At 55.2% G+C, this 20,629-nt stretch overlaps 1 protein-coding gene across 4 annotated transcripts in view; it reads right to left on the reverse strand.

Annotated features, from left to right (window-relative positions):
* Window positions 1–7,491: 7,491 nt before the first annotated feature.
* Window positions 7,492–20,629, reverse strand: part of LRP5 (LDL receptor related protein 5) — a 113,193-nt gene continuing 100,055 nt past the window's right edge. For 2 of the 4 annotated variants that reach the window (XM_031447922.2, XM_064492050.1), the window contains exons 18-23: window positions 19,029–19,265; window positions 16,960–17,070; window positions 15,859–16,095; window positions 15,447–15,586; window positions 9,625–9,722; window positions 7,492–7,898 (exon numbers count right to left, since the gene is read on the reverse strand). In XM_031447922.2, the coding sequence (XP_031303782.2) occupies window positions 7,637–7,898; window positions 9,625–9,722; window positions 15,447–15,586; window positions 15,859–16,095; window positions 16,960–17,070; window positions 19,029–19,265 (1,085 nt within the window). In that variant the 3' untranslated portion in view covers window positions 7,492–7,636. Of the gene's footprint in view, window positions 7,899–9,624; window positions 9,723–15,446; window positions 15,587–15,858; window positions 16,096–16,959; window positions 17,128–19,028; window positions 19,266–20,629 lie in introns of all 4 variants that reach the window. The other 2 variants (XM_031447921.2, XM_064492049.1) reach the window with 2 other exon arrangements.

Consider the following 20,629-nt stretch of genomic DNA (forward strand, 5'->3'; position numbering starts at 1 on the left):
CTCCGGCCGCCTCATAGCCAATCACGGCCCTGCCCCCGCCCCCAGATCCGCGCTCATTGGCCTTCCTCTCCCGCCCCCTGCAACCTATTGGCTCACCCTGCGGTCCCCATTGCACCCACTGTGATTGGATCAGAGACCCCGTCAGTCAAGTGCATTCTTTTCCCATGGACTTGACGGATCCGGAACCTCTAGGACCCCGGAGTCTGGAGAAACAAATCAGAAACCGAGAGAAACCTGGCCGGGTCCCCCTACGCCGTAGCAACAGCCGGGCCTCCGCTTGACGGACGCTTCGGACGACCAATCCAATAGCCAGTGCTTTTCAAAACTAAATTGAGCCAAACCAGTCATGGCCGTAGAGCTAGGAGCTGCAAGGGAACCAATGGGGAAGCGAGAGCGGCGGGCAGGCTGGTCGGAGGGCCTGGAGGAAGCCGGTGATGATGTGAGCCACAATGTGTTCCGGCGGCGGAAGTCGTCGGGAGCTGGGGAATTAGCTCAAATGGTAGAGCGCTCGCTTAGCATGTGAGAGGTAGCGGGATCGATGCCCGCATTCTCCACAGCAGAATTTTAGAAGGTGCGGCGAAGGGGGTTACCCGTCGTCATGGTCACTTAACCCCTGAGAGAGTGGCTGTGCCAGGAGAGACGGTTAAGGTGAAGACTCGGCACCCCTAATTGTGCACCTGCCACTGCTAGGGAGGGGAAATGCGGGGGCAGGGGTTCCTCTTTTTGCCTTGCAGAAGGATTTACACTCGAGCTTCTATCAAAATTCTCCTCCGGTACCCCTGCCACCTCCCCGCCTCCCCTGGAAGGGCGAGGGGGCCGGGCTGGGACACCTAGGAGCTGCTGCCTCCTTCCTAAATGCACGCGAAGCGCCCTCCAGAGTCACGTGTAAATCAACAAGAAAGAGGGCAGAAGTTGGCGGCAGGGGCTGAAAAGGGCAGGCAGGACTGGGGGCCCGTGAAACCCAGCCGGAGTTCAGCGGAACGCAAAATCGCACACCCACGAGAGTGCGTGCGGTGCAGGGAGGCTTAGGCTGCCGGCTGCTGAGGAGGGAGTGCTCATCTTTCGCGGCCAGGCAGACCTGGAGTGAGCACCTGGTCTGTGCCCAGCCTGCGGGGGTGCGCTAGGAGCGAAGGATCCCGCCTCTCACGTCTGTGGAGCACGTCAGACACTACCTGGGCAACACTAGAGAGTGGTTACGTAAAACAGACTGCAAACTGGTGGGGGTCTTCCTGAGCAGGTGGCATTTCAACCCACAGGACACAGAGAACAGACGTGGACCTTTGTCCAGGTGGCAGGGAGAAAGACCTGAGACCCCACGGTGAGGCTTTGGAGCAGGCTGGGTTGTGGTGAGAGAGGGACACACACGGCAGAGAGAGGAAATGTCACAGATGACCGGGTCCTGCTGGGCCTTGAGGCCAGTGCCACCATGCCCCGGGGGAAACTAACAGCCCTGATGCTTACATGGGTGGTGGGCCTGGAGCATAATGAGGGCTCTGTGTCGGGAGGTTAGCAGATCTCTGGTGGCGCTGACTTGGTTGGAAATGACCACCCCAGCTCATGGAGGGGAGGCAGGCTTACTGTGGGGCTTCCCCAGGCTGCCTTCCAGAGTCTAGGCTGGGAGTGGGGAAGGCAAGACCATAGAGTTAGCCACTGGGGTGCCTTCCCCAATGCTCAGCACCTCTCTGCACCGCCTTTGCACCGGCCCCAGCTAGCCTGAGACTCCCTCCACCGAATTGGCTCAGATCTCAGAGCTCTCCCACCAAATGGCAGGGAGTATGGAGCCCAGCTTGAACGGAGTCAACCCCAGCACCTGGGAAGCTGGGTCTCTGATGCAAAGATGCCCTCCCCCAGCTCATCCCTTCAGCAGATCCTGTAGCTAGAGGCAGACTCCCTAGGAGCTTATTTCTAGTAGCTCCGTTATCATCAGTATTATCATCCCCATTTTACATGTTAGTTAACTGAGGCCCAGAAAGACTTTTTTATTTTTTTGGTTTGATGACTCTTGGCCTTGAGACCCTAATTTTTCTTTTTTTTTTAATTGAAGTATAATCAGTTACAGTGTGTCCATTTCTGGTGTACAGCATAATGTCCCAGTCTTGCATATATATGTATATTCATTTTCATATTCTTCCAGAAAGCCTTTAGACACTGGGTGTGGTCCATGTGGGCTGAGTGACCTTGGCTGGGTGATCTAATCCCTCTGACTCTCCAGGTCTTATCTGTAGAGTACTGGTAATAACACCTACCAACCTGGGTCCGTGCCTCTGAAGGTACTGGGCCTCTAGGGAGGCTGTAACCGAGGGCAGATATTACCTGTGTTGATTCAGCTGCTCAGAGAGGCTCAGGGCCTTGCCCAAGGCCACAAAGCTAGTGAAGAACATGGTCACTATTGAAACTGGTTCAGAAGGTGTGCTTGGTGCGGAGCGCTAGGGAGAGGGACTTAGATACAGATACCCAGCAGTGGGGCAGGAGCAGGCATGCCCGGCAGAAGGCACTGCAGAAGCATGGTAGAGGGGGAGGCACATCTGGAGGACCAGATTGGGGTGATTACAGGTCTGGGGGAAAAGAATGGGAGAGATTCATAGAAGTGTTGGGGGTAAGTGAAGGAACCTGGGGTTTATCCTCAGATAGTGAGGCCAGGAAAAGCTTCAGAGCAACGGAAGGGCAAATTCAGGGCTGACCGTACTTCAGAAAGGACCATCTGGAATAAGAGCAGCAAGGCTATGCTGCAGAGGTAGCACAGGGCCAGAGGGGCAGGCCCCGGGGGCTGGACCAAGGAGCACAGGAGAGACTGCAGGGAAGCCCAGGACAGTAAGGGCACTCTGTCAGCTATGATGCTTCAAACAATATGAAATATGAGGTGGACCTTCTGCTGTTGATCAGCACTGAAAACTCAGCTTTATTTCTAGATCCATTGGACTAGAAGCTTCACGAGGTTAATTTTTTTTTTCACTGCTGTATTTCAGTGCATAGTACTTAGCACACAGTAGATACTCAGTAAATGATTGTTAATTTAATTAAAAACTTTTTAAAGATGTCCTGGTCCTTCTGACTGACCAGATGCTTTGAGAATATTACTTGGTGCTGACCCTTCCCTGCAGCTGGGACCGCCTTGGTCTTCCAAATTCCTTTTGGCTGGTGAGGAAGTCTTAAGCCAGCTATCTCCTGACTTTCCTTACCAAATAATCCAGCACAAAGCCTTAGTCCTGTTCAGCCTCGTCTCTCTCTTGCCAGTCCGTGTCTTTATTCCAGTCCTCTGGCACAAGTCAGTGTTGTTGACAGGGTTTGGTGCCTCAGAGGACACTTCTGGGTGTGTGGGCAGGAGGGGGCAGCCAAGGCTAGGAGCTGCTCTCCTGGGGAAGAGGTGGCCCAGCCACCCACTGATCATGCTTCCCTTTACTCACTCATCATCAAACGACTTGTCAATACCTGCTTCAGGCTCCTCCATCCCAGACTCAGGTGGGCCACAGAGCCATGTGCCCTATAATTGCATGAAATCTTCAATACCTTGCCCAACATAAGTGGGCCCCCAAAGTCTCCAATATGATGAGCTCCTAGCCTAACCAGCAGGGTTGAAGTCAGGGATAACGTCCTGGAGGAGGAGGCATCTGCATTCAGCCCATTTCCTGAGGACCATGGGGAGTTTTAAGGCTTCATGGAGGAGAGTTATTTCAAAGCTTTGTATTGGCCTCACCATCATAAAATGTTTAGATTTCCTCAGATCACTTTTTCCCCCTAATCCTTTTGTAATTTAATTTTTAATATTTAGATTTTCAACCCATCTTGACTTTTTAAAAAACTGTGAATAATTTTATACGTACTCAACAGTAGAGAGGATAGTATAGTAAATGCACATGTGCCCAACACCCAGCTAGGACTCCTTCACTTTTGGGAACAGACACAGAGCTGCCAAATTTTAATTCTATCAAGTAATGATTTTTTTTTAAAGTGCCATTTACTATTACCATGATTTCATAAAAGAAAGGACATTTGAACACACACATACACTCAGATAGGAAAGACTAGCTTAGGATAAAGAAAGAGGCTTTAAATGGAATGAGCTCTCCTCGAGGACAAAGACCCCCATTGTCTTTCCTTCCGTTGTGTCACCAGGACTCAGTCCTGATCTGAGGCTGGAGTGAGGCTCCAGAAGCGCCCAGGCTGGTGCTGGGTGGTTGCTGGGTTGGGTTGGAGAGAAGGGGGTTATGAAGGGTGGGCCCGTTTTAGCATGGAAATGTAACTCTTTCTTTTCCTTTTCTTCACTGTGTACGATTCAGTCTGGGTTGGGGAGGAGGTATTTCCCTTCCTATCAAAGGACTGTTGGTGGCCTGAGTGTTGGTAGAACAGGAAGTGCTAAGATTGCAGACCATTAGGGCTGCCAACGAGCTTACAGGGAAAGAAAAGAGGGCCTTTGGGTGGCGAGGAAGAGGCAGAGAAGTGGGAATCTGGGAGAGGCCCATGAGGGGAGGAGCCAGCAAAGGGTTCCGCAGTGGGACCCCAGCTCCATGGTCTGAGGGTGTGGAGGTCCCCGTGCCAGAAGAGCCAGCCAAGGGGCTCTCAAGAAGGAACTCTGCAGGGGCCCACCCAACTTCCCAACCACCCAGGCTTCTCAGGGACAGAACCGCCTACATTGCCTACATCCTGGTTTCCCAGCGTGTTGCCTGACAGTGGACACGCACAAGATGTGGTCACATGGATTTTGTTCAACTGCTCAGGGCAGCTGTAGGTCCAAGGGGGCTGCTGGATCCCAGGCAGGGGGGAGCTCCCAAACCTGTCCTGGGGTTGGAGGGAGCCCATTCATAAGGGAGACCCCACAGGGCTCAGTAAGGGATGGAAGAGACTTGAGGAGTAGTGGGTCTCATTGTGGAGGTGAGAGGGTTTGGAAGGAAAGTAGAAGCCCTTTTGGCTGCATTGAGTGGCACCCAGTAGCCAGTTGGTGATGTTTATTGGCTAAAGTAATGAGTGAACAAATGAATGAAAAAATTCTGGGTTTACTTCTTTTTCCCCCCAAGGCTTGGTTTCCTCAACTACAAATAGGAGATACCTTCTACCTAGCTCTGCTGTTGTGAAGTTTAAATGAAATAAGCCAGGTTAACTTCACCCCCCCATTTAAGACATGGATTAGACCTCACCTCCTCCAGGAAGCCTTCCCTGTCTTCCCATCTGAATAGGGGCCCCAGGATATCTCAACACTATGCTTTCCCCACAGCTTTGGAAACTGCCCCCATTCCTGGATTTTGAGCACCTTTAAGGGAGGAGTCCTATCTGACTACTCTCTGGGTCGCCCAGCCTGTGAATTAAGTGCAGGGCTCTGCACGCAGTAGCTGCTTCCTGAAGGCTGACAGATTTACTTGGCCCATAGAAGGAGGCCACTGAGTTGACCCTCGCTCCCCTTTGCTGGCCACATGGTGGGAAAGGGTCCAGCGAAGTGGCCTCTGGCACCTGTAGCCATGCAATGGCTCTATCAGGGTGCCAGAGGAGAGAGAGGGGAAGGAGGAGGGCCTCTAGGAGGGTGGTTCCACCCTCTTCCCAGTGTGCACGCAGGCTGCCAGGGGGCAGCAGCTCTGCCTCCCCTCCCCCTCCCCTTCCCAGACCCCTGGCCACCCAAGCAGACGGGCTGGCTGAGCAGGAGAGTAGAGGGGGCATCTCCCCATGATGCAGCTGCTGCTTCTGATTCAGCAAAGGTGCCGCCTGCTCCACTGGCTGCCCACATGGAGACTGGTGCTTTAATTAGCACCTTAGGGTGCAGGTCCCAAGTGCTCAGAGCCCTGAGCCTCCGCAGGCAGCTCCCCACCTTGGGCTTGGGAGACGGATGCACCCTCTAGCTCTGCTGGTCCTTAGCGCTATGAACTTGGGCAAGTATGTCACCTCGCCCACTTACCAAGGACCTGCCAGGCCCCCGACGGAGCGAGGCGTCTTCACAGGCCTTATCTCATGGGAGCCTGACAACAGCCCCAGGGGCGGGTGATGGCACCCTTTCTGGACAGACAGAGCAGTGGATAAAGTGGATAAGAGATGAAGCTTTCCAGAGTCAGGCCTGATGCTTCTGGTCACAAAGGGACCTCGAGTGTAAACCCCTGCTGGGGGCTCAGGCGGCCCGGGGTCGGCACTTAGGACAGGACTCCCATGCTGTTGCTTAGCACTGATGGCAGGTCACCCCTGCCCCACCACCTGCTCTCAAAGAGGTCCCAGCAGCAGGAGCACCAGCAAGTCCACCTGTCTCCATCACTGCCGTGCTGACCCAGGACCTGGGGGAACACCATGGCAGCCAGGGCAGGAGAGGCGAGTCCTTGAAGGTCTGTCCCAGGAAACCAGGCCCATCCCCAGCTCTGTCCCCTGGCCAAACCAGCTGTCTTGGAGCTCTCTGGGCCATCATCCTTCCTGTCCCACCTCTTCAGCACTGGAGCAGCAGGATTGCCATGTGTTCTGGGGTCCACATCTTGGAGACTGTCCAGCAGCTGGTAGGCTCCCCGCCCTTAGCTGTCACCTCCACACTCCAGGCCCTGTGGGTCAAGGTGCAATCTCAGGGTCTTGTGGGGAGACACTTCTTCCAGATCTTTGAATTTTGATTCTCAAACAGAGAGCGCATCCAGCACTCCACATCATTCTCCCCTGACCTCCCTCTGCATCCTGGTTGGGGTCAGGCCCTTCCTGGCTGTTGCATTTCCTTCCTCCCAACCCTGGGAACATGGTTCTTCCTGTCCGGCCCCAGAACAGCCCAGCCTCCTCTTGACACATCATTCCTTACTGATTTCTGTCTCCTTCCAGAGACTGGGGACCCCAGGGGCAGGGACCAGGCCTGATCCATGTTGCCTCCAGTACCACCTGGGTGGGCATGGGGCAGGCAGTATGTATTGACCATCTCTGAGGACAGGGCTCCACCCGGCCTGTCTGCAGAAATGGACAAGGTGCGGCCCGGGGAGGGCAGGGGGGCTCCCTTCCCTGCTTGGGGCCGGTGTGGCCTGGCAGACCCATCCACGGGGGTCAACACGGATGGCAGGGCCAGGAGGGGCCCCGGCCCCCAGCACTGTCTTGATGCGCAACTGCAGCCCTGGGCTGGCACACACTCAGGGCAGACGTCAGCAGGGACTGGCCAGGGGCCCAAAGCCCAGGTATGTAATCTGTAGAGCCCAATGCAAACTGAAAATACAGGGCCTTGATCTTAAAGATGATTCAGAATTTCAGGACGGCGACAGAAGAGCATGAAATCAAGCATCGAGCCGTACATGAGCCAAGCATCCATGAAGCTGCCCTGCCTGAGGCCCCCTGTCCACAGGTCTCACCCCTCCACCCGCCCTGGGAGCCTGATGGGGAGATGCTGGTGCCCAGGAAGACCAGTGCACAGGGAGCCGTCCAGGGAGGGCCAGAGGCTGGTGCTCGCTCTGTGGGGACACTCAACTCGAACACACGTGGCATGAAAGAATGGCAATGATGTTTTAAAAAATTAGGTTTATAAATATTTTCTCCATTGTACAAAGTTTTCCCAGCCCTGCCCACCCCATCACTGTTCACATTCCTCATGTTTTTTAAAATCCCAACTATATTTATTTTTTAAATCATAAAATATATTTTTTTCTTTGTTCATATTTAAAACTATTTACAGGGGGGCAGAGAGGCCAGGGTGGCCCGGCCAAGGTCAGGACGAGTCTGTGCAGGGGGACGGAGGGGGCGGAAAGAGGTGGAAATAGCTCCTCTCGGTGGCGGGTGAAGGGGGGCAGCTGTCCTCCGCCGACAGGTACTGGCTGTGGGGCGTGGGCGGGGGCGGGTAGGGGTCTGAGTCCGAGTTCAAATCCAGGTAGTACTTGCTGGCCTTCCAGCGGCTGGCGCTGTAGTCGCTGTCACACACGTCTGTGCTGCAGGGCGTCGTCGGGGGTGCCATGCCGCGGATGATGTAGGGCCTGGCGGGGACGAAGAATGGGAAAAGGGTCCTTGATTTAGAGTGGCCCACGTGCCTGTCCACCCATCAGGCTCTGGCGTGCCCCAGCTGTGCGGCCTCCCTGAGCCTCAACATCCCCACCTGTAAAGTGGGCACACCTGCACCTACCCTGCAAGGACTGCAGCCCCAGGCCAAGGTTGCCTTTATGGGGAACGAGGCCTCCACAGCCTACCTGGCTGATCTTGGGCAACTTCACCTCCCTGAGCTTCAGTTTCTCATGGTCAAAATGGGGAGGATGAAACATTATCCATTTCAAAAGGGGCTTATGAGGATTAATTCTGCATGGGAAGTGCTGGAAACAGTGCCTAACACCAGAAAGTGCTCAACAACCATTCCCCCTTCTCTTATTACTGTAATCACTGGAGACCAAGTGGCCTGGGATAGTCCCATCCTGAGTTAAAGAAACCTGATGCCCCAGGTGTCTCCCAACTGCCCCTCAAGATGAATCGCCTTTGGGCCTGAGTCCGAGGTGGGATCACAGTGTGCTGGAGCCATAGTGGGGCTCACAATGGGCAGGAAGGTGGAGTCAGCACCAAAGAGCCAGGGAGGGACACCTGCACTGAGGAAGCTGCAGCAGGAGCACACCTCCCGGAACCCTGGGAGCAAAAAGGGGGCCGGACAGACAGCACGGAGGGCAGAGGTTTTGGAGGTGAAAACAAATCAGGACAGAATGAGCAAAGCGTGAGGTAGACTGGAGGCCAAGGGGCCTGGCCTGGCTGGTGTGGATGTGACAGCCCTGGAGACAGACTGTGACACTGAGGCACTGGGGAGCCACGCAGTTTTCCTGAACAGGGCAGTGACCCAGTAAAGGGCCCAGCCCCTCTGGGATCGGCACAGCTGCCCTGCTCCCTTTCTAGGCCCTGGAGTTCCCAAACCAGCCACCAGATGGCAGGCGGCGCCGTTTGGAGGGTCCAGGGCTCCAGGAGGATGAAGGGCCCCAAGGCCCTGCTCCCCACGCAGCGGGCAGGCCTGGCAGGGACCCAGCCCCCACCTTCCCCATCAGGTAGCCCGCTTGGGGGCAAGGGACCCAGGGCACCTGGTGGGTGGGACCAGTTGGCCACGGCCACCAGGTTGAAGGGCCGCAGGTTCACCTCACCCACACCAGCTCTGACACAGCGGGATGCAGGCCAGGCACCCCACCCTGTTCACCCTCAACGCTCTCCAGGGGCCCCTCCCCACCAGGGAGGTGGGGCGTGCAACCCCAATATGGACAGCGTGGGGTGCTGAGCAGGCCTATGTGGTTTTTGGAGTCAAACAGGCCCTTGCAGTAAGGAGAGAGGATTGCCCCATCCAGGGCCCGCCTTGCTGCACCCCGCGGATGTGGATTTCATTCTTATGGGGACCGAGGAGTGGCGTCCCTGCCCGGGTCCCAGCATGGGATTCAAGCACAGGCAGGGCCCTGGGTCTGGGGCGGGGGGAGCCCTGGGGGCGTCCTTCAAGGGCACGACTGCCCTGGCTTCCAAAATACCACGGGGGCTACCTCCCGAGCCCCCTCCGCATGTGGGATCCCGGTGGTTTCCGAACTCAGGAGCAGGCTCTTTTTGGGAGGCAGCCAGGGTAGCCCGAGGGGCAGGAGGGCTGGGGAAGCAGGGTCCCCAGCGTAGAGCCTCCGGCGCTCCCCACCTCCCTGCTTTCTCCCCTAGGAAGCAGGGACCAGGCCCGGGTACCACAGGCGCCCGGCTCCGTACCTGTAGGGTCTGGCGGTGGCAGGAATGTTGGAAGAGTAAAACACGTCCACGTTGTACAAGGAGGGGTCCGTGGCGGGGGACGGCGGTGGGTTCAGGATCTGAGGGGAGCCAAGCAAGGTCACACTGAGCCTGCGGTCCCCGCCGCCCATCACCCCCTCCCAGTTTCCCCGCCCACAGGGTAGGGGTGCAGCTGGTGCCTCCCCGACCCCTCATGGTCCAGGAAGGGGAAGCAGCAGCTGGGCCCCTGAGGGTGGGCACGCGGAGGGGAGAGCAGGGTGGCCGCCAGGGCCCACCCACTGACCACTGGTGACCCCAGGCCTAGTTCTGGATACTTGGCTGTGGGCTCAGGGACCCCACCTCCGAGCAGGCCCTAGAGTGTCACCACCGTGCCACAGAGTGCCCTGCCAGTCTCCACTGGGACTTTTCTGCCGACTCCCCTTTTGGACTTTGTACTTCTCCATCCTCCCACGTGGTGCACAGTCTAATCCCTGTAATTCACTCCTTATTCTGAACACTCAGGGGACCTGTGCCAGGGGCTGCCATGCGGAGGGAGGGGCCCAGCCCTGCTGCCTGCCCTCCCCACCCTCTCAGCAAACCAGGAGAGGGTGCCCTTTTCTCAGTTCTATACTGCCCCAAAATGTGATAATAAATACACAACTCTAGCATGTGAACGTGCCTTCCAGAGCCAGGCCCCACAAAAGGGACAGAGTGACCTGGGGCCAAGGCACCCACCAAGTCTGCACTTTCCCCAGCAACCACTGCCACCAGCACCCCCACCTCCTCCAGCTGTCCCTGCAGGGGGCACCACCAGATTTCGCTTCTGGCACCCCTACAGCTGACAGAATAGGACTGTCCCATGTGCCCTGAAGGACTGAATTCCCCGAGGTCCCTAGGGCAGGGAGAAAGCATGGTGTGGATCCTGACAGGGGGCTGAGTCTTGTTTTATCACCTCCGTGGCAGCATGCCCCCTGCTGAGGGGCTTCACCTCTATAGGCCTCCGCATCCTCATCTCTAAGATGGGGCTAAGGAGACGGCTTCCCAAGGCTATCCTGACTCTTGGTGAGTAACATACACGAAGTGCCCACGCCTTCCTCCTGCCCCTTAGGAACTGGCATAGACTCCTCTCCTTATTCTGGGGGGGGGGGGTCCCTCTTTAGCACAAACAGCCAGCTTGGGGATTCCTCAGGATTTGACCCCAAGGTTGGGAGGGCACAATACTGGGGGGCGGGGTGCCGAGGGCGGTGTTCAGAGAGGGGAGCAGAAACCAGGCACAGAAGCCCAGCAGGAAGGGCCTCCCCCAGCTGCCCCTGTGCCCCAGCCTGTGGGGTCCCGTCTCTGCATCTGCCCATGAACTTGACTGGGTCTGGCTTCTCTTCACTTCTGCCTCCAAGGCGAGCTTGGGGATCCTGCCCAAATCCCTCCTCTGCAGCTGTCAGTGCCACTTCCCGCAGGGCACTGAGCAAGGCAAGGTCGAGGAGTCTTCCCATTACTGCAGTGGGCAGATTTCTAGCAAGTTCTGCTGGTACAGCACCTCAGCAACTTCTCAGTCATCTGGTGAGCAGCAGCTGGGGGCTCGTCCTCAGTCACTTCCTCTCAGCTGACCTGCCTTTCCTGTGTTCCAAAGAGTTCTCTTTACCTCTCATTGGCCAGTTCCCTGCAATTCCAATCCCTGCTAATAATTCTGTATATTAAACTTTCTCTGTTCGAATCACCATGTGGTTTCTGTCTCCTGATTGGACTTCGACTAATAAAGGCCACCTGGGGGAAGGGTATCGCTCACGTGGTAGAGTTTGTGCTTAGCATGCACCAGGTCCTGGGTTCAATCCCCAGGACCTCCATTAAAAAGTACACCTAATTACCTAATGAATAAACAAAATTATCTCCCCCGCAAAACAACAACAACAAACAAAAAAGTTGCTAAAAAAAAAAAAAGACTGCATTTAAAAAATGAATAAATAAAGGCTGCCTGGTAGCCATCAGCACAGAAATAAAGTTGGATGCCTCCCACCTCACCCAGTACACCTAACTGCATTCCAGGAGAATCAAAGTTCTCAATATAAACATGAAACCTTGAAAGCATTAAGAAAGAGGACATGGAAAGAAATTATTTCTTACAAGCAAATAAAGCCTTTCTGAGCATAACCAAAAAACCCCCAAATTCCCACGAAAGACTGATAGTTTCGTTGTATACACGGCAAAACACAACATAAACCAAACCAAAAGATAAAAAGTTTGGAAAAATATTTTCAACACATATCCCAGGCAATGGGCTGATGTTCTTACTATATCTCTCTCTATATACAAAAAACCCTTATGAATGAATTAAAAATACTGATAACCCAATAGAAAAAGGACATAAATTCACCATTCTGAGAAAATAAAACTACAGCGGTTATTAAACACACAAAAAGATATCTGATGCTACATGCAGTGAGAGAAGCATAAATTAAAATGACAGCACCACGCCATTTCTACCCTAAATTAGACCTGAAGAGAGTGTGTTTGGGAGGGACAGTCGTGCTGGTGTGGCCCTCTGCTGGCGGGAAGACGGACTATTCCCTCGCGAGGGCCACTTGGCAAGAGAGGTCAAGGTGACCAACACTCCGCCTCTGCAGCCAGCCTCTTCCTGCAGCCTCCCTTCAGGAGGGACATGAGGAAAGTGCAGGAGTCCCAGGCGGCCCTGGTGGAGTAACAAGATCCCGCCGGGGAGCGACCGGACACCCACTGGGGTGGCCCGGCTGCCCCAGCCAGCAAAGGGAGCTGCTTAGCCACCAAGCAAAAGAAACTTGAGGGTGCAGGAGAGGCATCGTAGGGAGTGGTCGGCTCCAACACAACCGCCTCAGGTGAGTAGTTACCACTCAGTTGCTTGGCCTCCTCATTTGCAAAATGGGACGGCGATGGCGCCCCCTTCTGGAGCCGGGGTGATGTAGCACAGGGAAAGTGGATTTTCTCAGTGGGGAGCCTCAGAAGTGCTAGGTCAATGCCAGCTTTTACTTATTGTTGGCAGCGAAAAGCAAAGCTCAGAAAGGAGCTACCATTACCTTCAGATGCTACCACGTGGGTTTTAAAAAGTTTATATGAAACTACTCTGTATGAGACTATAATGGATGGATATATGTCATCACACATTTGTCCAAACCCACACAATCATACACCACCACGGGCAAATTCCGATGTAAACTATAGACTCTGGGTGGTGATGACGTGTAGGTTCACGGACTGTCACAAATGTCTCACTCTGGTCAGGGATGTTGATCAAGGGGGGGAAATGGGTATTTGGGAAAATTTTTTAAAAAGCCAGCTTGAAAAAAAAAAGTGCAAATGTAAAACTGGTGAAATCTGAATAAAGCCGAAGGCTATCTTGTCAATGCCCTGATTAGGACACTGTACTCCTCCTGTAGACTGAACGTTTTGTGTCCCGCCCAAATTCATATGCTGAAACCTAATTCCCAACATGATGGTATTAGGAAGTGCAGCCTTTGGGAGGTGATTAGGTTCACAAGGGTGGAGCCCTGATGAATGGGATCAGTGCCCTTAAAGAAAAGAGACCCAGGGAGGGGGGGTATACCTCAGTGGTAAGGCACATGCTTAGCATGCACAAAGTCCTGGGTTCAATATCCAGTAAAAATAAATTAACAATAATAATAAATAATATAAAGAAAGAAAGAAAGAAACCTAATTACCTCCCCCCTCAAACATTTTTTTTAATCAATTAAAACAAGAGACCCCAGACAGCTCCCTCACCCCTTCCACCATTTACAGACAAGACAGCCACTATGAACTGGGAACCAGGCCTTCAACAGACATCAGTCGAACCTGCTAGAACCTTGATCTTGAATTTCCCAGCCTCCAGAACTGTGAGGAATAAATGCGTGTTTAAGCTGCCCAGGCTATGGTGTTTTGTTACAGCAGCACGAAGAGGCTAAGATAACCACCAGGGAAAACTGATGAAGGGGAGATGCAACCTCTCTGTATTATTTCTTACAACTGAATGTAAATCTACAATTTCTAGAAAAGTAAAAAGAAACAAAAATTCCTCTCTTTGCTGGGATAGTTAAGCCATTCTCTTGTATACCCGCTTATGCACAGATTTCCCTTGGGAGGACACACGGGAAACTCACCATAGGATGTGCCTCGGGGCAGGGGGGAGTCCTGACCGGGGTTGGGGGGGGGAGCTCTTTTCACTGTACGTTCTACTGCACCTTTTGAATTCTGCACCATGAACCTGTATTACTGATGCAAACCAATGTAGTTAATTTAAAAATAGCTGGCTCTGTGCAGGGTTTCTTTTGGGGATGATGAACATGTTCTAAAATTAACCGTGGTGCTGGCTGCATGACTCCAAATATACTAAAAACCACCGAATGGTACAATTCATGTGGGTGAACTGTATGGTATGTGAATTATATCTCAATAAAGCTGTTTCTAAAAATTGCTGGTCAGTGTCATCTCTTGCTGCCGAGTAGGGTTCCCCCAGCTCCCAGCAGGGGCTGGGGATGGAGAAGCCAGTTTCTCGAGTGTCCTCGTGGCAGCATGGGGGGCCCCAGGGGTCTGTCCTGAAGTAAGCTCGGTCTTACTCGGGGTCCTGGTGCTTCTAGCTGCTTACATGGGGCATCTGAGAGTCAGGAGACAGTAACAGCAGGGAGGAAGAGAGGAATGCCGGGGAGTATGGGGTTTTTTTGTGTGTGTATATGTGGTGTTGGGGATTGAACCCAGAACTTTGTGCATGCTAAGCATGTACTCTTCCACTAAGCTCTACCCCGACAACCCTGGCTGAGGAGAATTCTTAAACTCCAGGCTTCTGGTTCCTTGTGTCCTCTGTCTCCAAAGAACAGTCAAGCCCTGGAGCCTCCAGGAGACTCAGGTCCCATCCTGCAAACCCGAGATAATGACCCCTGCCGCCCGCTCCCTCCTAGGCCCTGCCAGCATCGGGAGCGCTAGGGAAGGACTACACCCTGGATGTGTAGACTACGCCCATAAGTACAGGAAGGCCCAGCCCTGGTGGCCCGAGAAAGCTCAAGGGGCTGTCTTCACTTTAGACAATCACACCATCACCAGAAGTCAGGTTTCAAAGAATTAAAAAGCACAGAAACACATGGAGACAGAACCTGACATTAACGTTTCCCCAGATTCACATCCATGCATCCAGCCTGCCCCAGTTACCCCACGGTCGTGCTTTTGGAAGTAGGGGTCTTTCCCAGCCAGCCCTGGGGAAAGGGTCCCCTCTTGGGATGCTGTGGTGTGGCTAGAACACTGGGGCTTCAGCATCTCATGCCCTGGACAAACATTTCATCCTAGAGTGCAGCTCGGCCAAGGGCCAGCCCTTCACCCCATGTGGGCTGCTGGAAGCTCCAGGGAGCAAGCATTTTCAGCCACGAAAGGCGCCCTGTGAGTGCCTGTCCTTGGAAAACAATCCAGCTGCTGTCTGGGAACAAGCAAGGCCTTGGGCAGGAAAATCGGGTGTTTCTAGTGGGGACGCTGAAGGGAAGCTGGCCCAGGCATCCCATCCAGACAGGCCCTGAGGATGGGGCAGCCTGTACAGGACAAAGACCGCCGCCCGGACACGAGAACGCCCAGCAGTAACACTGGGAGGTGGGAATTCTGGGTGAGACCTCCACTTTTTAGATATTTCTGTGGCTTCCAGATTATCCACAACAAATAGGGGAACTCTTTTCTAAGCAGACGATGATGTCATTAAAAGAGAAAACCTATAGGTCAGGCATTGCACCCACCATTCTAAGCAGTGGAACAGCTAATCTCTCCGGAAATCCTGAGGTCACGAGATATGCCCCCCAGCCAGGCCTCCTCCTGCCCCCACTCACCGGCGGGTACAGCGTGGCCTTGGTGCTGGACGAGCTGCTGGACGAGGCCCCAGTGACGTGGTTCCGGTCGTAGAGGGGCACCCCAGCCCGCCCCCCCATCAGGCTCACAGAGCTCATCATGGACTTGCTGCATGAAATGCCTGTGGGGGGAGGGGGACAGGGCAGGTCAGGGACCCGGTGCCCCACGAACACAGTGCACGTGCTCTGCTGCCCATGAGACCCAGATTCAGGTGAGGAAGTTCTATGTGAGATGTGTCCCCACCCAGCTCTCCCCAGCAGACAACTTGAGACACACCCCACGAGGACAGCTTCGGTCAAGTCCAAAGAGCACTCCTGACCCACTCACGCCACGTCCTGCCCAGGCTGCCACCCCCTCCTCTGCCCGGAGCCCTTGCACGTCTCAGGCTCCTACCTGGGAAGGGGCCATGCTGGGAGCCACCAGGGGCGATGAAGTTGAGGGGCACATGGGGGGTCCCACTGACATACTCATGCGGGAAGGGCCCATTGGCCCCTGCGTAGCGCTGACACACCACGCGCTGGCAGACGAAGTAGACCCCACCCATGACGAAGAGCGAGAGGATGATGCCAATGACCGGCCCGATGGCGCTGCTGTGGGCGGGGCTGTCATCCGAGGGCAGCTTGGTGATTTCTGCCAGAGGACGGGCAGGAAGAGATGGCGGGTGTGAACCAGAAAGGAGCAGACCCTCCTGCAGGGGGCCAGTCCTGTGTGCCCTGGAGGGACTGCTTCTGCCCTGCCAGGCACCCGCTGATGGAAGGCGGGAGGGATGGAGGCTGACATGAAGGTGCGAAAGTGCTTGGTGAGTCCCGTGGGGATCCATCCTTCTTCCCCACTCACTAGACTTCTCCATCCTGCAGTCAAAACTCTCAGCCCAGGTCCCTCTGCAGTGAATGAAGTGGCCATATCCCCACACACAGGGACATACTCCCACTTCCTGTCTGAATCAGACAGCCTTTCAAGAGCCACTATCTCCGGGAAGCCTTCCCTGACTGCCCTGGTTTCACATCCTCTGACCCCTGTATCCCTGAATATACAGGCCATGTCTCTCAAGGGGCATGCAGCATGTCCGTGTGTGTGTTTGCACGTGCGCATCACTCCTCCTCAGCCAGACAGCAGGCTGCCAGGGAAGGGGCCCACCCCCATTTCATTAGGGTGATCTTGCCTGACAGATGCCGAGTGAGGTCTCTGGGCAGAAGCACACTGCCCTACACGGCACAGTCAGTCCCACCAACCTATGCCTTCTCCAAAAGGGGCCTGTCTCTTTGCCTCTGTCCCAGCTGGAATGCCCCTCGGCTCATAGTCTCCCCTTCCCCTCCTCACAGCAGTCTCCAACTCCATGAAGTCTTCCCTGCCTCCCTGCCAAGGCTAAATACTCTCGACCTCCCAGCCTCCTCAGTACCCGCCATTTCCTCCCTCAAGACTGCACAGTCCCAGGCAGAACCCCAGCATGGGGTGACCCCCGCCCTGGTGAGCCCCCTGCAGAAGCCAGCTCACCACACAGGAGCTCATCGGAGCCGTCGATGCAGTCAGGAAAGGAATCGCACTGCTGTGTGATGAGGACGCACTGGCCGCTGGCGCACCGGAACTGGTTGGGCAGGCAGACGGCTGCAAGGAGGGGCCTTGCATTCAGAGAGGCTGGAGGGCATGACGCAGCCAGGAGCACTGAGCAGATAACCACAGACCAATGCTCCCTACCCTGCTCCCCGAGACCCAGCAACAAAGGTCTGGGCTCCGAATGCAGAGCAGACAAATGGGCCCTTTCTAGGACCAGGTTGGGGCACAGTCGCGGCAAATCCAGTCTTCACCCTCCCCTCGATGACCCCTGTTCCAAGGCCTGTGCACTGTTGGGGATGGGGCAGGGAAGAGATCTCAACGACCCAGGGAGGTATCCATTCACCAGGTTCCTACCATGGATCAGGCCCACACAGCACCAGGACTAACACCGCCCCTGCGCCCATGCTTTCCTGGGTTACAGGGAGGTGAGAGCCAATTAGAGGACCACCCACAAGGAGCCAGGCTCCCTAGATGGGGTGGGGCAGGGAATAGGTGATGTATCAGTGGGCTTTGAAGATCAGGAAGGCGGAGTAGAGCTCAAACGGGAAGGCAAAGACAGCCCCGCTAAGTAACCGGTGTAGCTCGCGGCCTTTGGGAGGAGGAGGAAGACTGGGTACTGATGGCTGCCTCTGCCTCCCTGCTCTGGAACGCTGACCTGGACAGGGCCATAGGCCATGAGGAAGGCTGTGGCCAGGTGGGTGGGGCTCAGCCATCACCTGGCCCCCAATACTTGCTGTCTAAGCTCCCTGCTGCTCTGCCCCAGGCACCTCGCTCTGGAAACTAGAGATAAGGGACCCTGTCCTTGCCGTGGGTGGGAAGATCTGCAGGAGAGGAGGGTGGAGCCCAGAGCCTGCACAAGGGCCTGCTGGCCTCCAGATGCTTCCTTTCACCAGGAGAAACATTCACAGTGGGAGGAGGAGGGGGTGGTTCCTATCTGGGCTCAGCAAACTTTTCTGTAAAGAGCCAGAGAGTAAGCATTTAGACCTTAAGGACCGAAAGTCTCTATTGTAACTACTCAACTCTGCTGTTTGAGGGCAAGATCAGCCACAGACAATATGTAAATGAATGAGCCTGGCTGTGTCCCAATAAAACTTTATCAAAACAGGTGGCAGTCTGGATTTGGCCATCAGGCCACACTGCGCTAATCCCTGGTCTACAGTCTCCATCAAATTCTCAAAGGGTCTGTGAGCTGGAAAGACTTAATGACTGCAGCTTTACAGAAATATCTGGGGAAATGACCCCTAAACAAGGCTGCTCATCACAAACAGGGTCAGTGGACAGTGATAAATAAACATCTGAATTATCCAAGAGCAGGACCCTGTGGGTAAGGGGGTGGCAGCTAGAACCACCCATTAACAGCTCAGTGTTAGTCATGGGGCCGTGGTGCTGATAATATGTCACAGGAACCAACTGAATAGGTCATTTACAAAAGGAAAATCCAGAGAGGGAACAGAGATACATGTTTCAACAGTCATGGTCTAAAGGGAAATCCGGCAGGTCAGAGTGGACCCAGGTAGACTAAGTAAATCTTTTTGCAACTCCTGGTTCAACGGGATGCTGGAAACCACCCAGGAGTGAGCATTATCCCACAGACTTCCCTTTGGATATGGCAATTACCCAGGGTGTAAACCAGGAAAATCCATCTGACTACTGGATTTCTGTAAAATTCTTGACTGAGTGAGGGAAGGCAAAATAGATTCTCACAGTCCACCTTCAAGCCAAATTGCTTGGTGGGCAGATGGCAGGGGTCCTCAGGGGCCTAAAACTAACATTTTTGCCTCCCAAGCTGAGGAGGCCTGGCAATTTCACTCCAGGCAAAGGTTCTACAGCGACCCTAACTGTGTGCGGCCAGATGGAGCCTAAGCTCCAGGGGCGATGAGCAAGTGTCTTGTGGGAATTGCTGGGCTCCCTAGAAGACCTGGGAGCCTAGGGGCGGGGCGGGGCCACACTGGGGCGGGGCCTGGGCAGGGAAGGGTGTGGCTGGGGAGGGGCCGAGGGCGGGGCCTCACCATCGCAGTCCGCCTCATCCGAGCGGTCCTGGCAGTCGGCCTCGCCATCACATCGCAGCCGCAGGTCCACGCACTGGCCCCGCGCACAGGGGAACTGGGCGGCCGAGCACACCGGGCAGCCCTCCTCGTCACTCTGGTCGTCACACTCTGGGAAGCCGTCGCAGCGCCAGGCCCCAGGGATGCAGTCGATCTCCCCAGTAGCACACGCGAACTGGTCGGGAGAGCACGTGGGAGGTTCTGAGGATGAGAGAAAAACCATCACAGGCCGGCCTGGCCAGGCAAAAGCTGGGTAAAGCACATCTGGGTTTCAAAACAAGAGACACACTCAATTCACCAGGAGAAACATGTACAGTGGGAGGAGAAGAGGGTGTACCCACAATGCTGTGCATCCTGTCTGCTGTCCCACCTCCAGCCCCCAGCATGTGACAAAGCTGTTAATCCAAAGCACAGGGACTGTGTACCTGGCCTGGCTACACCAGTGTCCACTGCACCCGCATCGGAAGTAGGAGGGTCAGAGAGCGAATGGTCAGCACCCACACTGTGACACATTAGGGGCAGCTGGAGCAGTGGAGCCAGCACTCTGTGGATGGCCAGCATACCCACAGGAACGCTGTGGGGGGGTGCTGGTAGCAGACCAGGCACCTTGCTGAGGAGTGAGCTGGGGAAAGCAGGCGGTGAGGATACCACAGGGGGAGCAGAGGGGGAGGGGCAGGGTTCCAAAGCTCCCTGGAGGAAGGAGTCCTGTGAGGGTGGTGAGCTGGGAGGGTGAAGGACAGGAGATCTGGGGCCGCCTTCTACCAGGTAGCCATGGCACATCACTCCACCCCTCAAGGTCAGCTTCCCCAGCGCAGGCCAGGTGGAGGCCAGACGCGCAGCATCGCTCAGTGAACAGCACTGTCCCAGGGGCCGGGACGTGGGCAGAGAGACACAGGAGGAGCCCCTCGGCCCCAGGCTGCCCCCACTGCCCAGGGGTCCTGTCATCATCTCTCCCCCGCATGGAAGGTCACAGAACACTAACCGTGGCCCAGAAACCCACTCAGACTTCGTTTTAATGTTTAAGGACAGTCCTCCACACCCTTGAACCCCAATTAAGGAAAAAAGTATGGACTTCACAGAAGTATCGATTTCCCTGTGCACTACGCCTTTCAGTATTTGGAGCCCAAAACTCCCAGGGTTCCACTGGGCTGAAGGGGGGTGTGGGTGGGCAAGGAGATGTGAGTAAAAATGAAAAGAGGGCTGGCTGTTCCCACTGGGCTCAGCCCCAGAGGCCACGCCAGGGACAAAGGAGCCCCGACACCCACAGTGTCTCACAGGAGCCAGTGATGGATGTGTACACACTGAGCCACCAACAAAGAACACGCGGACACTGGCCATGGAAAGGTGTGTGTGGACGACGGCCCACACCCTACTCTGCAATTCCAGCCCCAGAGGCCCTGGGTCTTTGTTCTTTCAACTGCCCGGCCTCCCACGGCCAAGCCAGGGAGAGGAGGGTCTGTGTGGGGCCACGCTCTGATTTTCCGCAGGCCCCAGTCCTGGAGAGTGAGGACAGGAGGGGTGGGTTGTACAGACCTGGGGTTGAACCCAGGCTCCCCCAGCAGCTG

Source organism: Camelus dromedarius, chromosome 12, assembly GCF_036321535.1.
Source record: "Camelus dromedarius isolate mCamDro1 chromosome 12, mCamDro1.pat, whole genome shotgun sequence".
Taxonomy (NCBI): domain Eukaryota; kingdom Metazoa; phylum Chordata; class Mammalia; order Artiodactyla; family Camelidae; genus Camelus; species Camelus dromedarius.